Below are 16,532 nucleotides of genomic sequence, written 5' to 3'. Positions count from 1 at the left end.
TCAGAATTCCCTATCCCCCTTTCTTGGTTTATTTTTCTTCATAGTGCTCATCACCATCTGATACACTTCATCTAAAAATTTACTTACCATGTTTTCATCTGTCTCCCCACAGAACGTAAACTTCACAAAGGTGGGGATTTTTGTCTGTTCTTGTCTTGTATACTGAGCATCTAGGAAAATGGTTCACACAGAGTGCAGAGTATTTGTTGAATTAATGAATTATTAAAACCATTAGAGATATTCAGTAGATCACTGTATTATTAACAAGAAAGAAAAGTATACCTAGTTTCTTTCTTTTCAAAAATGTAAAAATGCTTTCCTGTTTCTAAAAATTTTCAAATACGCGTACATGTGTTTGATAAAAATTAACTATTTTAGATAAGTAATCAGTAGGATGCCAAAAAATAAAAAGGGAAGAATGAGAAACTATGAAGCTATTTCAGGGTGTTTTGATGGACTGTAGTTATTTATTTGTAATTAGAAACAGCAGTGCAAGGGGGGAGACATACAGTGAATATCTGAAAGAGGAGCTGAGATAACCAAACTGAGCTCAAAAACAGACTCCAGAATACATAAGATCTCTGTGTTTGATAAAGAAGGCATGACAAATCAGTAGGAAAGAGAGATATTTTATGCTAGATGATTAATTAACTTGTAAATATTAGACTCTTCCTACCACATATAGTAAATTCCATACTGACTAAAGAATTAAATGCTTTTGAACTATAAAACTAGAAGAAAATATATTAGCATATATTTAATTTTGGGCTTCCAGGTGGTGCTAGTGGTAAAGAACCTGCTTGCCAATACAGAAGGCATAAGAGATGTAGGTTTGATCCCTGGGTCAGGAAGATCCTCCGGAGGAGGGCATGGCAACCCAGTCCAGTATTCTTGCCTGGAGAATCCCATGAACAGAAGAGCCTGGTGGGCTCCAGTCCACAGGGTTGCAAAGAGTTGGACACAACTAAAATGACTTAACATACACACACACACACACATTTAATTTTAGGATAAGGCAGATTTTCTGAGACAACAGAAATGAGTGGATTGCAAAGGAAAAGAAGCCTTAGGTTTGATTACATAACATTTTGAATTTTTTGTACACCAGGAAACAAACTATAAACAAAGTTAGTAGGCAAACGCAAATTAGGAAAAATATTTTCAACATACATGGCAGATAAATAGTTAATGGCTTATCGTAAATTCTGTTAATAATTTATAGGAAATAGAAAAGTAAAACAGATAAAGACAGTGAATAGACCATTTGTAAATAAGAAATTCAGATATCCAGTAAAGGTGAAAAAATTTTGGTCTCACCAATACTTAAGTGTGGGAAACTGAAAAGCTGACTGAGGGGCTTCCCTGGTGGTCTAGTGGTTAAAGAATCTTTTTAAATTGAAGTATAGCTGATTTACAGGCTTCCCTGGTAGCTCAGCTGGTACAGAATCTGCCTGCAATGCAGGAGACCCCAGTTCGATCCCTGGGTTGGGGAAGATCCCCTGGAGAAGGGAATGGGTACCCACTCTGGTATTCTGGCCTGGAGAATCCCATGGACAAGGAACCTGGCAGGCTACAGTCCATGGAGTTGCTAAGAATGAACTTTCACTTCATTTGATTTAATATTAAACACTTCATTTGATTTAATATTTAACACATTTAATATTGTGTTTCAGGTGTAAACAAAGTGATTCCATTTTATATATGTATTTTTTCAGATTATTTTCCATTATGGGTTATTATAAGATATTGAATATAGTCCCTGGCTATACAGTAAATCCTGTTGCTTATATGTTTTATGTGTAGTATTAGTAGTTTATATCTATTAATCACGTATGTCTTAATTTACCCTCCCTCTCTCCCCTTTTGATAACTGTCCGTTTGTTTTCTGTGTTTTTGTTTTGTATATAGATTCACTTGTATTATTTTTTTGATTCTACATGTAAGAATCTAGATACATATCATATGTGTTTGTCTTTCTCTTTCTAACTTACTTCAATTAGTGATAATCTCTGGGTCCATCCTTGTTGCTGCAAATGGCAGTATTTCATTTTTTATGACTAAATAACACTCTGTTGTATATCTACCACATCTGCTTTATCCAGTTTCTGTTGATGGGCACTTGAGTTGTTTCCATGTTTGGCTGTTGTCAATACTGCTGCTATGAAAACTGGGGGGTGTGTATCCTTTCAAATTAGTTTTCATCTTTTCCAGGTAAATGCCAAGGAATAGGGTTGCTAGATCATATGGTAACACTATTTTAGGGTTTTTTTCCTTTAAATAAGATGTGACTTTATTGCTAAATAGGTGCTCAGTGATTATCTAGAGAGTACTAAAGAATGAGATATAATGAATTTGCAAATTGTTATCAAAGACTCAATGACATTAGAGTCATTGTCCCATGTTTTCCCATGAGTTTATTTAAATATTGAAAATGCCTTTTTCAAAATATATATCCTAAAAATTTGCTGATTTACTATTTGCCAAGCATTCTGCTAGGCATTTTTTAAAAAATGTATCTATTTTTAATTGGAGGATAGTTGCTCTGCCATATTGTGTGGGTTTATGCCATACATCAGCATGAATCAGCCATAGGTCTTGTGTATGTCCCCTCCCTCTTGAGCCTTCCTCGCATCTCCCACGCTGTTCCGCCCCTCTAGGTGATCACAGAGCATTGGGTTGGGCTCCCTGCCTCGGGCGGTAACTCCCCACTGGCCATCTGTTCGCATGCGGTGATGTGTGCATCTCAGTGCTGCTCTCTCCATCGTCCCCCGTCTCCTTCCCCTGCTGTGCCCACGAGTCTGTTCTCTGTGTCTGCGTCTCCACTGCTGCCCTGCAGATGCGTTCAGCAGTACCATCTTTCTGGATTCCATATGTATGTGTTGATACACGATGTTTGTTTTTCTCTTTCTGACTGACTTCACTCTGTATAATAGCCTCTAGGTTCATCTCCCTTGTTAGAACTGACTCAAATGTGTTCCTTTTTATGGCTGAGTAATTGTGTATATGTACCACAGCTTCTTTATCCATTCATCTGTCAATGGACATCTAGGTTGCTTCCATGTCCTGGTTATTGTAAATAGTGCTGCGATGAGCATTGGCACACATATGTCTTTTTCAATTATGCTTTCTTGAGGGTATATGCCCCGTAGTGGGCTTGTTGGGTCATACGGTAGCTGTATTCCTAGTTTTTTAAGGACTCTCCATACTATGCTCCATAGTGGCTGTATCAATTTATTTTCCCACCAACAATGCAAGAGTGTTTCCTTTTCTCCATATTCTCTCCAGTATTAATTTATAGATTTAATTTATAGATTATTAATTTTTTATTTATAGATTTATACATTTTTTAATTTGTAGATTTAATTTATAGATTTTCCGATGATGGCCGTTCTGACTGGTGTGAGGTGATACCTCATTATAGTTTCGATTTACATTTCTCTAATAATGAGGTGGTTGGATGGCATCACCACGTCATCCATATGATGTTCGATGACATCATGTCAATGGACTTGAGTTTGAGCAAGCTTCAGGAGTTGGTGATGGACAGGGAAGCCTAGCGTGCTGCAGTCTATGGGGTCGCAAAGAGTCGGACACGATTGAGCAACTGACCTGAGTAATGAGTGATGTTGAACATCTTTTCATGTGTTTATTCGACATCTGTGTGTCTTCTGTGGAGTATTTTTAGTTTTTGAAGGAACCTCCATACTGTTCTCCATAGTGCCTGTACCAGTTTACATTCCCCCCAGCACTGTAGGAGGCTTCTCTTTTCTCCACACCCTCTCTAGCATTTATTATTTGTAGACTTTTTGGTGATGGTCTTTCTGACCAGTGTGAGGTGATACCTTGTTGTGCTTTTGATTTGGATTTCTCTAATAGAGATGCTGAGCATCTTTTCATGTGCCTCTTGGCTGTCTGTATGTCTGGAAGTTCTCTCAATTCCTGTTTTCAGTAAAGGTCCCTGTCTTCCCATCACCTGGGATCCTGGATCCAGGTCTATGGCTCAATCTCTTTAGAAATGAAACCTTTCATCTCCTACAGGGATGAGGAAAGGGCAGCTACCTGACTGCTAAAAGTAGATACCTAGGGACCTAGAGAAAAGAGCTCACTCAACCCTCCTGCACTTCACTGATGCCTAAGGCCTGAAATTCCTGAGCTTTTCTTGGATTCCTTGGGCCTCACCCTCACCTCCACCTCGCTGATGCCTAAGGCCTGAAATTCCTGAGCTTTTCTTGGATTCTGTGGAGGAAAACAGCCCACTTTTCATCAGCAGGCCCTCTCCATGCACCAGGCTTCAGCGTTCTCCACCCTGCCACGTCAAGGACCATTCCTCCAAACTGCTTCACATTCTCTCAAAATACATGATCTCTGTTGGGTGTTATCTCTTCTCTTGATTATATGTGTGTGTATATATGTGTGTATAGAGGTGTGTGTGTCTGGGTGGAAGAGATAGTTATGCCTTTTTATTTGACAAGGGAGGAGTGATAATAAATGCATGTGTAAATAAATGCATTGGCTTTGGTAGTAAGCGGTCAAGACAGTTCCCCTACCCTCACACACTGGGTGATATTATATTTCCTTTGAAATGCATGCTTTCAATGAATGCCATGAGTTGAATAATGATTTGTTTACTATTCAGTTCCGTTCAGTTACTCAGTCGTGTCCGACTCTTTGTGACCCCATGAATTGCAGCACGCCAGGCCTCCCTGTCCATCACCAACTCCCAGAGTTCACTCAAACTCACGTCCATCGAGTTGGTGATCGACATCAAGTCCTCCTGCCCCCAATCCCTCCCAGCATCAGAGTCTTTTCCAATGAGTCAACTCTTTGCATGAGGTGGCCAAAGTACTGGAGTTTCAGCTTCAGCATCATTCCTTCCAAAGAACACCCAGGGCTGATCTCCTTCAGAATGGACTGGTTGGATCTCCTTGCAGTCCAAGGGACTCTCAAGAGTCTTCTCCAAAACCACAGTTCAAAAGCATCAATTCTTCGGTGCTCAGCTTTCTTCACAGTCCAACTCTCACATCCGTACGTGACCACAGGAAAAACCATAGCCTTGACTACTAGACCGACCTTTGTTGGCAAAGTAATGTCTCTGCTTTTCAATATGCTATCTAGGTTGGTCATAACTTTTCTTCCAAAATTAGATGGGTTTTAGTCCAAGTTAGGCATCCTGAAGGGTAAGCAGCCTGGTATGTGAAATAGCACAAAGCTGTTGATTCTGACAGCTTTTGCCTTTGTTCTCATTGCTTTTTATGGAAGAGAAGGTTTTTAGAGATCCTTATTCTGCCATTTTCATTGATGTCACCTCATCCATACCATTTTATAAATAAAAGTGATTCACAGCTTGGAACATCCTGTCTTTCACCAAAGTGAAAAGAATACTTTCATGGAAAAGGTTCCAAGATATAGAATTAGCCCAGGGCCGTGATTCATGTCTGTCCTAAACATGCATTCCCAGAGCAGACTTGTGGGTTTAGTTTAGATCCCCAAACTTGTAAACGGCAGAGAGCAAACTGCTTTGATCCCAGTGGTGGGAGATTGTGGCACTTGGTGTGAGAAAATGATGCTTGCTAGGAGAATATCATCCCAGACGTTCTGGAAATCAATGCCTTGATCCTTAGTATTACATTAATTTACATCTCTACCAGCAGTTAAAAGAGTGTCCATTTCAGGAAATCTGTATATATCTTGTTTAGCATTGTTAATTTGATAGTAAAAGAATGACATCTCATTATTTTAATTTAATCCATAGGATCAGAGGCTACACATGCTAATTATTTGTTAGCTAGTTTCTTGTGGCTTTTCTTGCACGCTTTCTGGTCACATTCTTCACCTAGTTATCTACTGGGTGGAGTCATAACATTTTTTTTTAAGGTTTTTTTGGTGTGGACCATTTTTGAAGTCTTTATTGAATTTGTTACAATATTGCTTCTGTTTTATGTCTCCTTTTTTGGCATGTGGGATCCATGACCCGGGATCGCACCCCTTGCACCGGAAGGCAGAATCTTTTTTAAAAAATTTCTTTCTTTCTTTTTGGCTGTGCTGGGTCTTCATTGCTGTAGGTGGGCTTTCTCTAGTTGCGGGGAAGGAGCTACTCTGTAGCTGTGGTATGTGAGCTTCTCATCGCTGTGGCTTCTCTTGTTGCAGTATGTAGGCTCTAGAGTGCAGCTCAGTAGTTGTGTGAAAGGGATTAGTGCCTTGTGGCACGTGGAATCTTCCTGGATCAGGGATCGAACCTGTGTCTCCTGAATTGGCAGGCAGATTCCTAATCACTGGACCACCAGGGAAGTTCCTAACGTTCTTTTTTCGTTGCTTTGTATATACTCTATAGTGAAGAAATAGTAATGCTTGCATTTGCTGAAGTTTTTCAGGAATTTTGGCTTTTACTTTTGTGTTTTCATATTTACACAAGTTTAAAATGTAAAATGTTTATATCGTCAGATCAGAGTTTGTAATTACCTTCTGGAGTGTAAGTTCCATGAAAGAAGGGGCTGTCTTATTCACTGATGCCCCCAGCCCCTAGTACAGTGCTTCAAAAATGTGCTGAATGAACGAATGAAATCTTTGTATCCTTTCCTTTTCCATTTCTCCCTTAAATATTTAAAAAAATTCCCTCCAGAAATATAATGTCACTTGTAATTCTCTTCAGTTTTGGGGGGCATTAAAAAAAAAACAAAAACAAATGTATCACTCTTTTAAAATGTGTTATGTGTAAGATCACAGTGTCACTTGAGCGTTCTTGACTTAGGACAGGTTGCCTCACCATTGGTATACATGAAACCTACAGTCACCAGAAATCTGACCTGCAGATCAGGTGCAGGACAGCATGACGACATTCAGACATTCACTGAGTCACTTTAAACCCTTTAGAGAATAAGGCAAATTATAAAAGATGGATACTTACAAGTTTATCTCCTCCTTTCCTTCCGTTATCTGTGAAAACTAGCTCATTGAAATGTGTTAGTCATTTATACCTAGAATCCCCAGGGGCAGCCTATCAAAAGAATGAAGAAACATGTGAAAATGTGGCAGATCACTACTCCATTTTTTAGTTGTAAAAAGTACAGTTACTTTGAATTTTAAAATACTCTAGGATCTTATGTGCCTGAAAGTTCCTCCATGTGGACAAGCCATTATCACTTGTTAAAACACACAGCCTTTTTGTTTAGGTCAGGAATTCCGTAGATGAATTTACACGTTGTCCCTAAGGTGTCAGTGCCTCTCAGGAGAGGCGGTTGCCAAGGGATTTGTCTTGTTGGAAGATGGTTTCTAATCTTTAGATTACCAATATAAGGTTGTATACTTACTGGATACTTCAGTTATTGATGAAATAATAATAATAATTGATTATGGCTGGGGTGGATGCATGCATGCTCAGTCATGTCTGACTCTTTGCCACCTGGATCAGTAGAATTGTTTTGTGTGTAGGAAGGACCGAGGGGAGTGTTTGTGTGAACGTTTTGCAATAGACACCAGAAGATATGTTCTGCCAAAAGTAAAAAGGGCCCTTTTGTACTCACAGAAAAAATTGTATTTGGAAACTTGTACCAGTCACCATTTCCTTTTAGCACCGTGATAATAATGACCAAGTCCTGCAGATCCTGAGATCCAATGCAAACACACAGTTCCCTCATAGCAAGTTTTTTTTTTTTTTGCTGCATGGCAGGCATGTGAGATCTTTATTTCCCCAACCAGTGATTGAATCTGCACCCCTTGCATTGGAAGCATGAAGTCTGAACCATTGGCCTACCAGGGAAGTCCCCAGGACTTTTTCCAAGAGTAGAAAACAAACTGCAACAAATCATAGTCATTCTTATCCAAGCAAAGCAGACAAAGTAAAACTTGCCATTTGCAGTTTCTCCTCCTCTCATCCTTCCCTTTAATTCTTGACCTGCAGAAAAATTGCATGAGTTTTGTTTCCTCCTGAATGCATTTCACAATTTGGGCATTTAGGATAGCAGATATCCTGCACAACTTCTTTGGACATATAGGAAATACTGATGACTTTAAGGTGAGGAGGAGTAAGGAAGATTTTGTTTTTCTGTTTTCCCCAGTATCTATGAACCATAGCGTCAGTGCTTTTCTAGTCTCTCGCTGGTGGAAGTATACAGAATACAACCCCTTGCAAAGCCACCAAAGTATTGAGCCACCAAAACTGTTTATATCTTTCAGCCAATTAATTTCATTGTTTGAAAACTCTCCTAAAGTAATAATTTATTTATAATAATATTCATCTATGCAAAGAATATCATCAAGGGATTGTTTATAATAGCAAGATGATGAGATAGCCACAATTTCATATCTAGGAGAAGGAAATAATTTTAAAAGAATATTACCATATCTACACAGAGGAATATTTTACAGCCATTAAAATAATTACTGTTAAAATTATGAAATAGCACCAGAAATGTTTATGAACTAACTTAGCAATCCCCAGCCTTCTTGGCACCAGGGACTGGTTTCATGGAAGGCGATTTTTCCAAGGAACAGGCGGGGAGCAGGGGAGATCCCTGATCTCTTGCATAGTGAAAAAATGCAGGTTGCAGTTTGGTATATCTATCATGATGAAAGTCATGCAAGAAAAATTATGTTATTAAAAACATGAAATGCAGCAAAATGCTTTTAGTGGCTATGCTGAGATGTTGTGAGGTGGGTGTAAGATGTTGTAAGGGTGGGTGTTTGCTTCCTTTCTCTCTTTTGCATTGCTATTATAATCTTTCAAAATACAATTTTTAAAAGTCAGAAGAATAGTTTGAAGAAAGGAGCCATGGAAATGGTCAACATAATATATTTTGTTACTTTAATAAAGATAATGCCATTACTACTACTTAATCAGGACTCAGTCATTCATATGATTTGGGACTTCTAACAGTGATTTGCTGAGCAGATTCTTTTCAATTATTTCTCACAGTTGCATATAAAATGAAAAATGAGAGGGATATGCATCTTTCCTGGCAGTAGAAATAAAATCTTACAATGTCAAATGAAAAAAAATGGGTTTCTTTTATTTGATGTCAGAAGTATTTCAAGATGTTTCTGTATTTCTTAAAACCTGACAAGCCTGTAAAGAATAGGAAAAGATCAGATAAGCAGGAAAGAGTTTGTCCAGACACAAATGAGCATTATGTGATTTATCTGTTTTAGTCACATTTGACAGAAGTTTGAAAAGGGGAGAGCAGATTCATGGCATACTCTCTGCATTAAAACTAACATTATGGGGACTTCCCTGGTGGTCCATTGGTTAGCACTTCGCCTTCCAATACAGGGGGTGGGGGTTCGATCCCTTGTTGGGGAGCTAAAGTCCCACATGCTTCACAGCCAAAAACCTAAAACATAAAACAGAAACAATACTGTAACAGACTCAATAAAGACTTTAAAAATGGTCCACATCAAGAAATATTAAAGAAAAAATACTAGCATTATGAAAGAATGCTGAACCATTTCGGTTATTTCTGCAATTAAGGAATTAGTTCGATTAAAAACTCAGCTTAAAATCCCGTGAGGAGCAGAAAAATAATTAGTAAACATGGTCACATTGAAAAAAAGCCAAATAGATGTCTGTTTGAATGGAATCTGAAAGTTAAGATGATTAAAACAGTTCCCATTGTCAGTCTTCTCAAAGAGTTCACTTGTAGGTAACATTTTTGGAAAAATCAGTTCAGTTCAGTTCAGTCGCTCAGTCGTATCCGATTCTTTGCGACCTCATGGACCGCAGCATGCCAGGCCACCCTGTCCATCACCAACTCCCAGAGTTTACTCAAACTCATGTCCATTGAGTTGGTGATGCCATCCAGCCATCTCATCCTCTGTCTTCCCCTCTTCTCCTGGCTTCAATCTTTCCCAGCATCAGGGTCTTTTCAAATGAATCAGCTCTTCACATCAGGTGGCCAAAGTATTGGCCTTCCAATGAACACTCAGGATTGATCTCCTTTAGGATGGAGATCTCCTTTAGGTTGGATCTCCTTGCAGTCCAAGGGACTCTCAAGAGTCTTCTCCAATACCACAGTTCAAAAGCATCGATTCTTTAGCGCTCAGATTTCTTTATGGTCCAACTCTCACATCCATACACAGCTACTGGAAAAACCATAACTTTGACTACACAGACCTTTGTTGGCAGAGTAATGTCTCTGCTTTTTAATATGCTGTCTAGATTGGTCATAACTTTCCTTCCAAGGAGCAAGCGTCTTTTAATTTCATGGCTGCAGTCACCATCTGCAGTGATTTTGGAGCCCCCCAAAATAAAGTCAGCCACTGTTTCCACTGTTTCCGCATTTACTTGCCATGAAGTGATGGGACCAGATGCCATGATCATAGTTTTCTGAATGTTGAGTTTTAATCCAACTTTTTCATTCTCCTCTTTCACTTTCATCAAGAGGTTCTTTAGTTCTTCACTTTCTGCCATAAGCGTGGTGTCATCTGCATATCTGAGATTACTGATATTTCTCCTGGCAATCTTGATCCCAGCTTGTGCTTCATCCAGCCCAGCGTTTCTCATGATCTACTCTGCATATAAGTTAAATAAAGTGAAAATGAAGTCTCTCAGTTGTGTCTGACTCTTTGCGACTCCAGGGACTGTAGCTCACCAGGCTCCTCCATCCATGGAATTTACTAGGCAAGAGTACTGGAGTGGGTTGACATTTCCTTCTTCAGGGGATCAGCAGGGTGACAATATACAGCCTTGACGTACTCCTTTTCCTATTTGGAACCAGTCTGTGTTCCATGTCCAGTTCTAACTGTTGCTTTCTGACCTGCATACAGAAAAATATAACTTTTCAAATATAACTACAGATGTACTAGGGTTTTTTAAGAAGTATGGAGTTCAGAGATACCATCAACTCTTCAAACTTACTTTTATTTGTTTATTTGACTGTGCTGGGTCTTAGTTGCAGTCCATGAGATCAGGGTTTGAACCTGGGCCCCCTACATTGGGAGTATAGAGTCCTAGCCACTGGACCACCAGGGAAGCCCCAGTACTGTCAATTTTTAATTTCACAAATGTAGATAACTTTTGGCCCCTGCCGAGTTTAGTTCTACCCTATCCACCAGCATACTTGTCTCCTTTCTCCTCTGAACCTTTAGACGTATTCTTACAGAATTCTAGAGTTTCCTGAGTGTACATCCTGCCACATGCCTCCTCCTGAATTCCCACAGAGGCACGCCCAGCTCCTCTCTGTGCCCTCCTCCACCCAGGGCTCTCCCCTCCTTGCTGGGGCACCTCTTTTCTCCTGGGCAGTGTGGTCCAGTTATCACACCATCCACCCCACCAAATTTGGGTGAGATCCTTTTTACCACCATGTCTAGTAATTTCAGTTTGTGTTGTATATTTCTTATGTTTTGCATGTGTATATATATATAGACATTGGGGGCTATACATTTTACTTTATCTCTGACTTTTTCTCTTTTCAAGTATGATTCATTGAAAACTGTTTGTGTCTAGGATCAATAGAGACAGACTATGTGCTCTTTCTAGGTTCCCTTTAGCTTTATGATTTTAAAAGGAAAATAGCTTAAAACTCTTGAGAGTCCCTTGGACTGCAAGGAGATCCAACCAGTCCATTCTAAAGGAGATCAGCCCTGGGATTTCTTTGGAAGGAATGATGCTAAAGCTGAAACTCCAGTACTTTGGCCACCTCATGTGAAGAGCTGACTCATTGGAAAAGACTGTGATGCTGGGAGGATTGGGGGCAGGAGGAGAAAGGGACGACAGAGGATGAGATGGCTTGATGGTATCACCGACACAATGGACATGAGTTTGAGTGAACTCTGGGAGTTTGGTGATGGACAGGGAGGCCTGGCGTGCTGCGATTCATGGGGTCGCAAAGAGTCGGACATGACTGAGCGACTGGACTGAAGTACTGACACCTCCCAGCACCAAGAGGCATTGGATTAGGGTCCATTGTAATGACCATATCTTAACGTAGTGTATCTGGTTGTTGTTGTTCAGTCACTAAATTGTGTCCGACTCTGCACCCCGTGGACTACAGCACACCAGGCTTCCCTGTCCTTCACTGCCTCCCCGAGTTTGTTCAAACTCATGTCCATTGTGTCGGTGATGCGTCCCACCACTTCATCCTCTGTCGCTCCCTTCTCCTGCCTTCACTCTGTCCCAGCATCAGGGTCTTTTCCAGTGAGTGGGCTCTTTGAATCAGGTGGCCCAAGTATTGGAGCTTCAGCTTTAGCATCAGTCCCTCCCAGTGAATATTCAGGATTGATTTCCTTTAGGATTGACTGGTTTGATCTCCTTGCTGCCCAAGGGACTCTTCAAGAGTCTTCAGCACCCCAGTTCAAAAGCATCAATTCTTCTGCACTCACCTTATTTATGGTCCAACTCTCACATCTGTACACGACTACTGGAAAAACTGTAGCTTCGACTATATGGGCCTTTGTCAGCAGAGTGATGTCTCTGCTTTTTAATAAGCTGAATAGGTTTGTCATCGCTTTCCTTCTAAGGAGCAAGCATCTTGTAATTTTGTGGCTACAGTCAGGAGTGACCCCATTTCCAGACGAGGTCACACTGTGAGATACTGTGGACTCCAAATCCGCAGGTCTTAAGAATTTTGAGGGAACGTCATTCAGCATAATGAAACACACCTAAAACTCAGAGGATTTATAGATTTTTTGAGAACTTAATTCAGTATACATCTTGGGATAACTTCATCTACCCTCACACAGTCTTTCAGAGGTACCTGGCACCTTTCAGTTCCTGAGCAGTGTTGTATACATAAGCCAGTCCCATCCTCTCAGCCCTGGAGGGTTGGAGGTAGTGGTGGGAAGGCTTTAGCAGATGCCTACAATGGTACTGAGCATTATGGTGCATGGAATGGGAACAAATAAGAAGTTCAAGATCGAGGCCATAGCATGTCTTCATACCATATGTCTTCTCCCTGTCCTCTTTGTTTTGAACCCACCTCACCCCCCCACCCCCCCCACCACCCCCACCCCACTGTTCAACTGAGTCCATTTCTCTTCACATTCAGAGCCATCCTGGACTAAGCCCTCTTCTCTCCTTTCAGCTCTTCCCACTCTGCCCACCATCCTCAGATGGGGCAGAAACAGGAACTCTGTTGAAGCTGCTTCCCACCCATTGCAGTACCCTGGCCTGATCATTACTTCTCACTTAGAACAGGATTCCTGTGGCTTCTGGAATTAGAACTTGGGCCTACATCAACTTCCTTAATATTCCCCACTTAAGAGGTCCCATGTGACACATGGGGGGCAAATAGCATTCAGTAATTTCTTTCTGTCCCGAGTCTTAGGCCCTTTGATTCAGATGACCACGCACATGCAGGAAGGCCGCTGGATGGTACGGGCACCTATCAGGGCTTCACGAGGCCTGGCACCTGGACTCTTAAGCAGCTCATGACTTAGAAGCTTAGAAGTGAAAGCCACATGAGGCTTCTGGGGAAAGGGTAGTGTTCACAGCGTTTCTTAGCCATCCCACAGATTGGATGTCAAAGACATGGAGTCAGTGGTGACACCCTCAGCAGCATCTTTTGCCCCAGCTGCCACTCCAGCTTGAGAACTTGCATTTATTATGGCCGAACCAAGGGGACTCTGTGCAAACCATTCCTGTCCAGACTCCCCTGACTTTCTATCCTGTGTGCTTATGGTGGCTCAGACTTCTCTAGTGAAGAAGCCTTGCCCTGACAGCGGTCTCTGTCCCACAGATGCATCAGGTTGAAGACATTGCTGTTTCATCTCTTTGCCATGAGTTGTAAAATGATGAGACACATCCCTTGATTATCAGACTTATGCTTGGCTGATAATAACAGACTTCATTCGTGGTGGATAATTGAGAATGGCACCCCTAATTGTGCTGCTGTGCCACAGAAGGAAAACAGGGTTTTGAAAGCCTTGCTCTTAAATCCTGCAGAGGGGCCACATTTGGGTGCTTATTCAGCCAAATCCATTGGGCTAACCTGCGGCTCAGTCTCATGTGTTACAGGATCTTACTGGATACATTTCTGTTCTAATCTTTCTGCTCATTTTATCTTTTTTCCCTACCCCCTTTTTCACTTACTCAATTCCCATATTCATTTATCTATGCATCAAGTATAACTTTTTTTCTTATTTCGAGAACACTCAAGTCCATCATAGAAAAATTAGAAGCAGCCAATAAGAAAAAAAAAAAAAGAAAATTCTTTTTACTCAACATGTCACCACCTGGAGAAAACTGCTGTCGGTGAATATTCCATTCCCAGTTTTTTAATGCACATTTTTAAAAGCTTGTATTGTTCACTTAATGATATTTGGGAGTAGACTTTATGTCCATAGAGATTCATCAGCTTGTATGACTGGATGGAAGAATCACAATTTATTTAACCAGGCACACGTCATTGGTCATTTCTTTCATTTCTGATTTTTCAACTCTTAGAAACAGTGTTGTAGGGAATGTCTTTGTAACCAAATATTTGTACACATCCTCAATTGTTTTCTTAGGAAAAATTCCTAAAAATGGAATCGCTGGGTCAAAATAACAAATGTATATTGTCTTTGACTTTGTATTGTGAAAACTTTAAATATATATACCATATAGACAGAACTCGGAGAAGGCAATGGCACCCCACTCCAGTACTCTTGCCTGGAAAATCCCATGGACGGAGGAGCCTGGTAGGCTGCAGTCCATGGGGTCGCTGAGAGTCAGACATGACTGAGCGACTTCACTTTCACTTTTCACTTTCATGCATTGGAGAAGGAAATGGCAACCCACTCCAGTGTTCTTGCCTTGAGAATCCCAGGGACGGGGGAGCCTGGTAGGCTGCCGTCCATGGGGTCACACAGAGTCGGACACGACTAAAGTGACGCAGCAGCAGCAGCATAGACAGAACTCGCATGTACTCACCCATTCAAAAATGACCAGCTCTTGGCCAGTCTACACCCCCACCTACTTCCCCTAGTTCCTGCGTTATTCAGAGACAGATCTAAAACATCATGCCAGAAAGATTTTTTTTTTCTGTCGAATAGCACTGGTATTTGAAAATGGGAGAGGAAATGAATTGCTAGAAAGGAAGAAAAGGTTAACAGTTTGTCTACATTATCTACTGTGGTGTTTGGGCTGTATTCATTTTCCTGCCATATCTGGGCTCAGAACTCATTGTTTGTCTTCTGGATTCCTGAAACAATCAGGAGTAACCAGACTCCTTTTTTCTTTCTCCCCCTTTGGATAGGTATATGTGTTTTTAAGCTGTTTCAAGCTTGCCAAATTATGCTTCAGAAAGGCTAATCAAATTAACAGTTCTGCCAGAGTCATGTAGGAGTATCCACACTGTGGATAAAGTTTTAGTTCCTTGAGAATCAACTGGAGGTTAGGATTTGGGGCTTTCACTGTGGTGGCGCAGGTTCAATCCCTAATCTGGGGACCAAGATCCTGCAAGCCAAGCTGTGCGTGCCCTGGGCTCCACCCACCCCCATACCCCTACCCCCACAAAAGGTTTTGGCTTCCCCGTCCCTTCTTCCTTTTTTCCTTCCTTTATCTCTTTCTTTCTTTCCTGACCCCAACAAAAGTATATCTCATTGTTCTTTTAATTAGAACTTCAGTTCAGTTCAGTTGCTCAGTCGTGTCCGACTCTGCAACCCCATGAACTGCAGCACGCCAGGCCTCCTTGTCCATCACCAACTCCCGGAGTCCACCCAAACCCATGTCCATCGAGTCAATGATGCCATCAACCATCTCATCCTCTGTCGTCCCTTTCTCCTCCTGCCGTCAGTCTTTCCCAGTATCAGGGTCTTTTCCAGTGAGTTTGTTATTAATGACCTTAGAGCTCCGCCCGCCTCACTCGCAGTTTCCTCACTGCATTTCCTCTCTGTAAGTTGCCTTTTGCTAACTTTTCTATTGAGCTGTTTGTCTTTTTAAAATTGTGTTCATCTACTTATGTTAATCGCATGGCATTCTATGTAGGGCAGTGAATTGCTATGAATACTTTTTTGGGGGACTAAGAGAACATATGCTGCATTTGTGTGAAGGAATAAGTGTGTTTTATAAAACTAACAGCCCAGAGCAGTAAGTCACCATCAGCAGAGGGACAAGAATGGAGTGAGACCTGCTGGTGTGGGCACGGGGCCTGGGAGAGGCGAGGGTATCCAGGCAGGGAGAGGGGAGACTTCCACATGTCTTTTCCCCTGCAGTCTTCACAGTCATCCACAAGGCAGGTAAAGCAGGAAAAGCAGGTATTATTCCCATTTCACAGTGCCTGGTGCCAGGGCACACCTTAACACGATCTTCCATGTCCCAGTCCGGGGATTTTTCTACCATATCACACTGATTCATATGTTCATTCGTAAAAGACAAGTAGAACATCAAAATATATCAGCTATCATTATTTATGAAACAAAAACTTTTTTTTTCTACAGCGTGAAGGCCCAGGACCAGGTCATTATGACTTGAAAATACCTTCAGCAGGTTCTGTAACTTCTTGTTTTCAATCCAGAGTACCTCGATTCTTGCCTGCCTGTTCAGTAAGTGTCCTAAAAGGCAGATATGGTTGTAGGTGTTGTGGCTGCCGCGGGGGGTGGGGTGGGGGGTGGAGTGGGCA

At 41.3% G+C, this 16,532-nt stretch overlaps 1 protein-coding gene across 6 annotated transcripts in view; it reads left to right on the top strand.

Moving 5' to 3' along the window:
- STPG4 (sperm-tail PG-rich repeat containing 4) overlaps positions 1–16,532 on the top strand; it is a 53,694-nt gene that overhangs the window by 19,434 nt on the left and 17,728 nt on the right. For 5 of the 6 annotated variants that reach the window (XM_024999395.2, XM_010810022.4, XM_059891739.1 and 2 more), the window contains exon 6: positions 16,351–16,455. In XM_024999395.2, coding sequence (XP_024855163.1) covers positions 16,351–16,455 — 105 coding nt within the window. Of the gene's footprint in view, positions 1–112; positions 16,456–16,532 lie in introns of those variants that run through there. The other variant, XM_059891741.1, reaches the window with a different exon arrangement.

Source organism: Bos taurus, chromosome 11 (assembly GCF_002263795.3).
Source record: "Bos taurus isolate L1 Dominette 01449 registration number 42190680 breed Hereford chromosome 11, ARS-UCD2.0, whole genome shotgun sequence".
Lineage (NCBI taxonomy): Eukaryota > Metazoa > Chordata > Mammalia > Artiodactyla > Bovidae > Bos > Bos taurus.
This window is presented reverse-complemented; position numbering and strand designations above follow the sequence as displayed.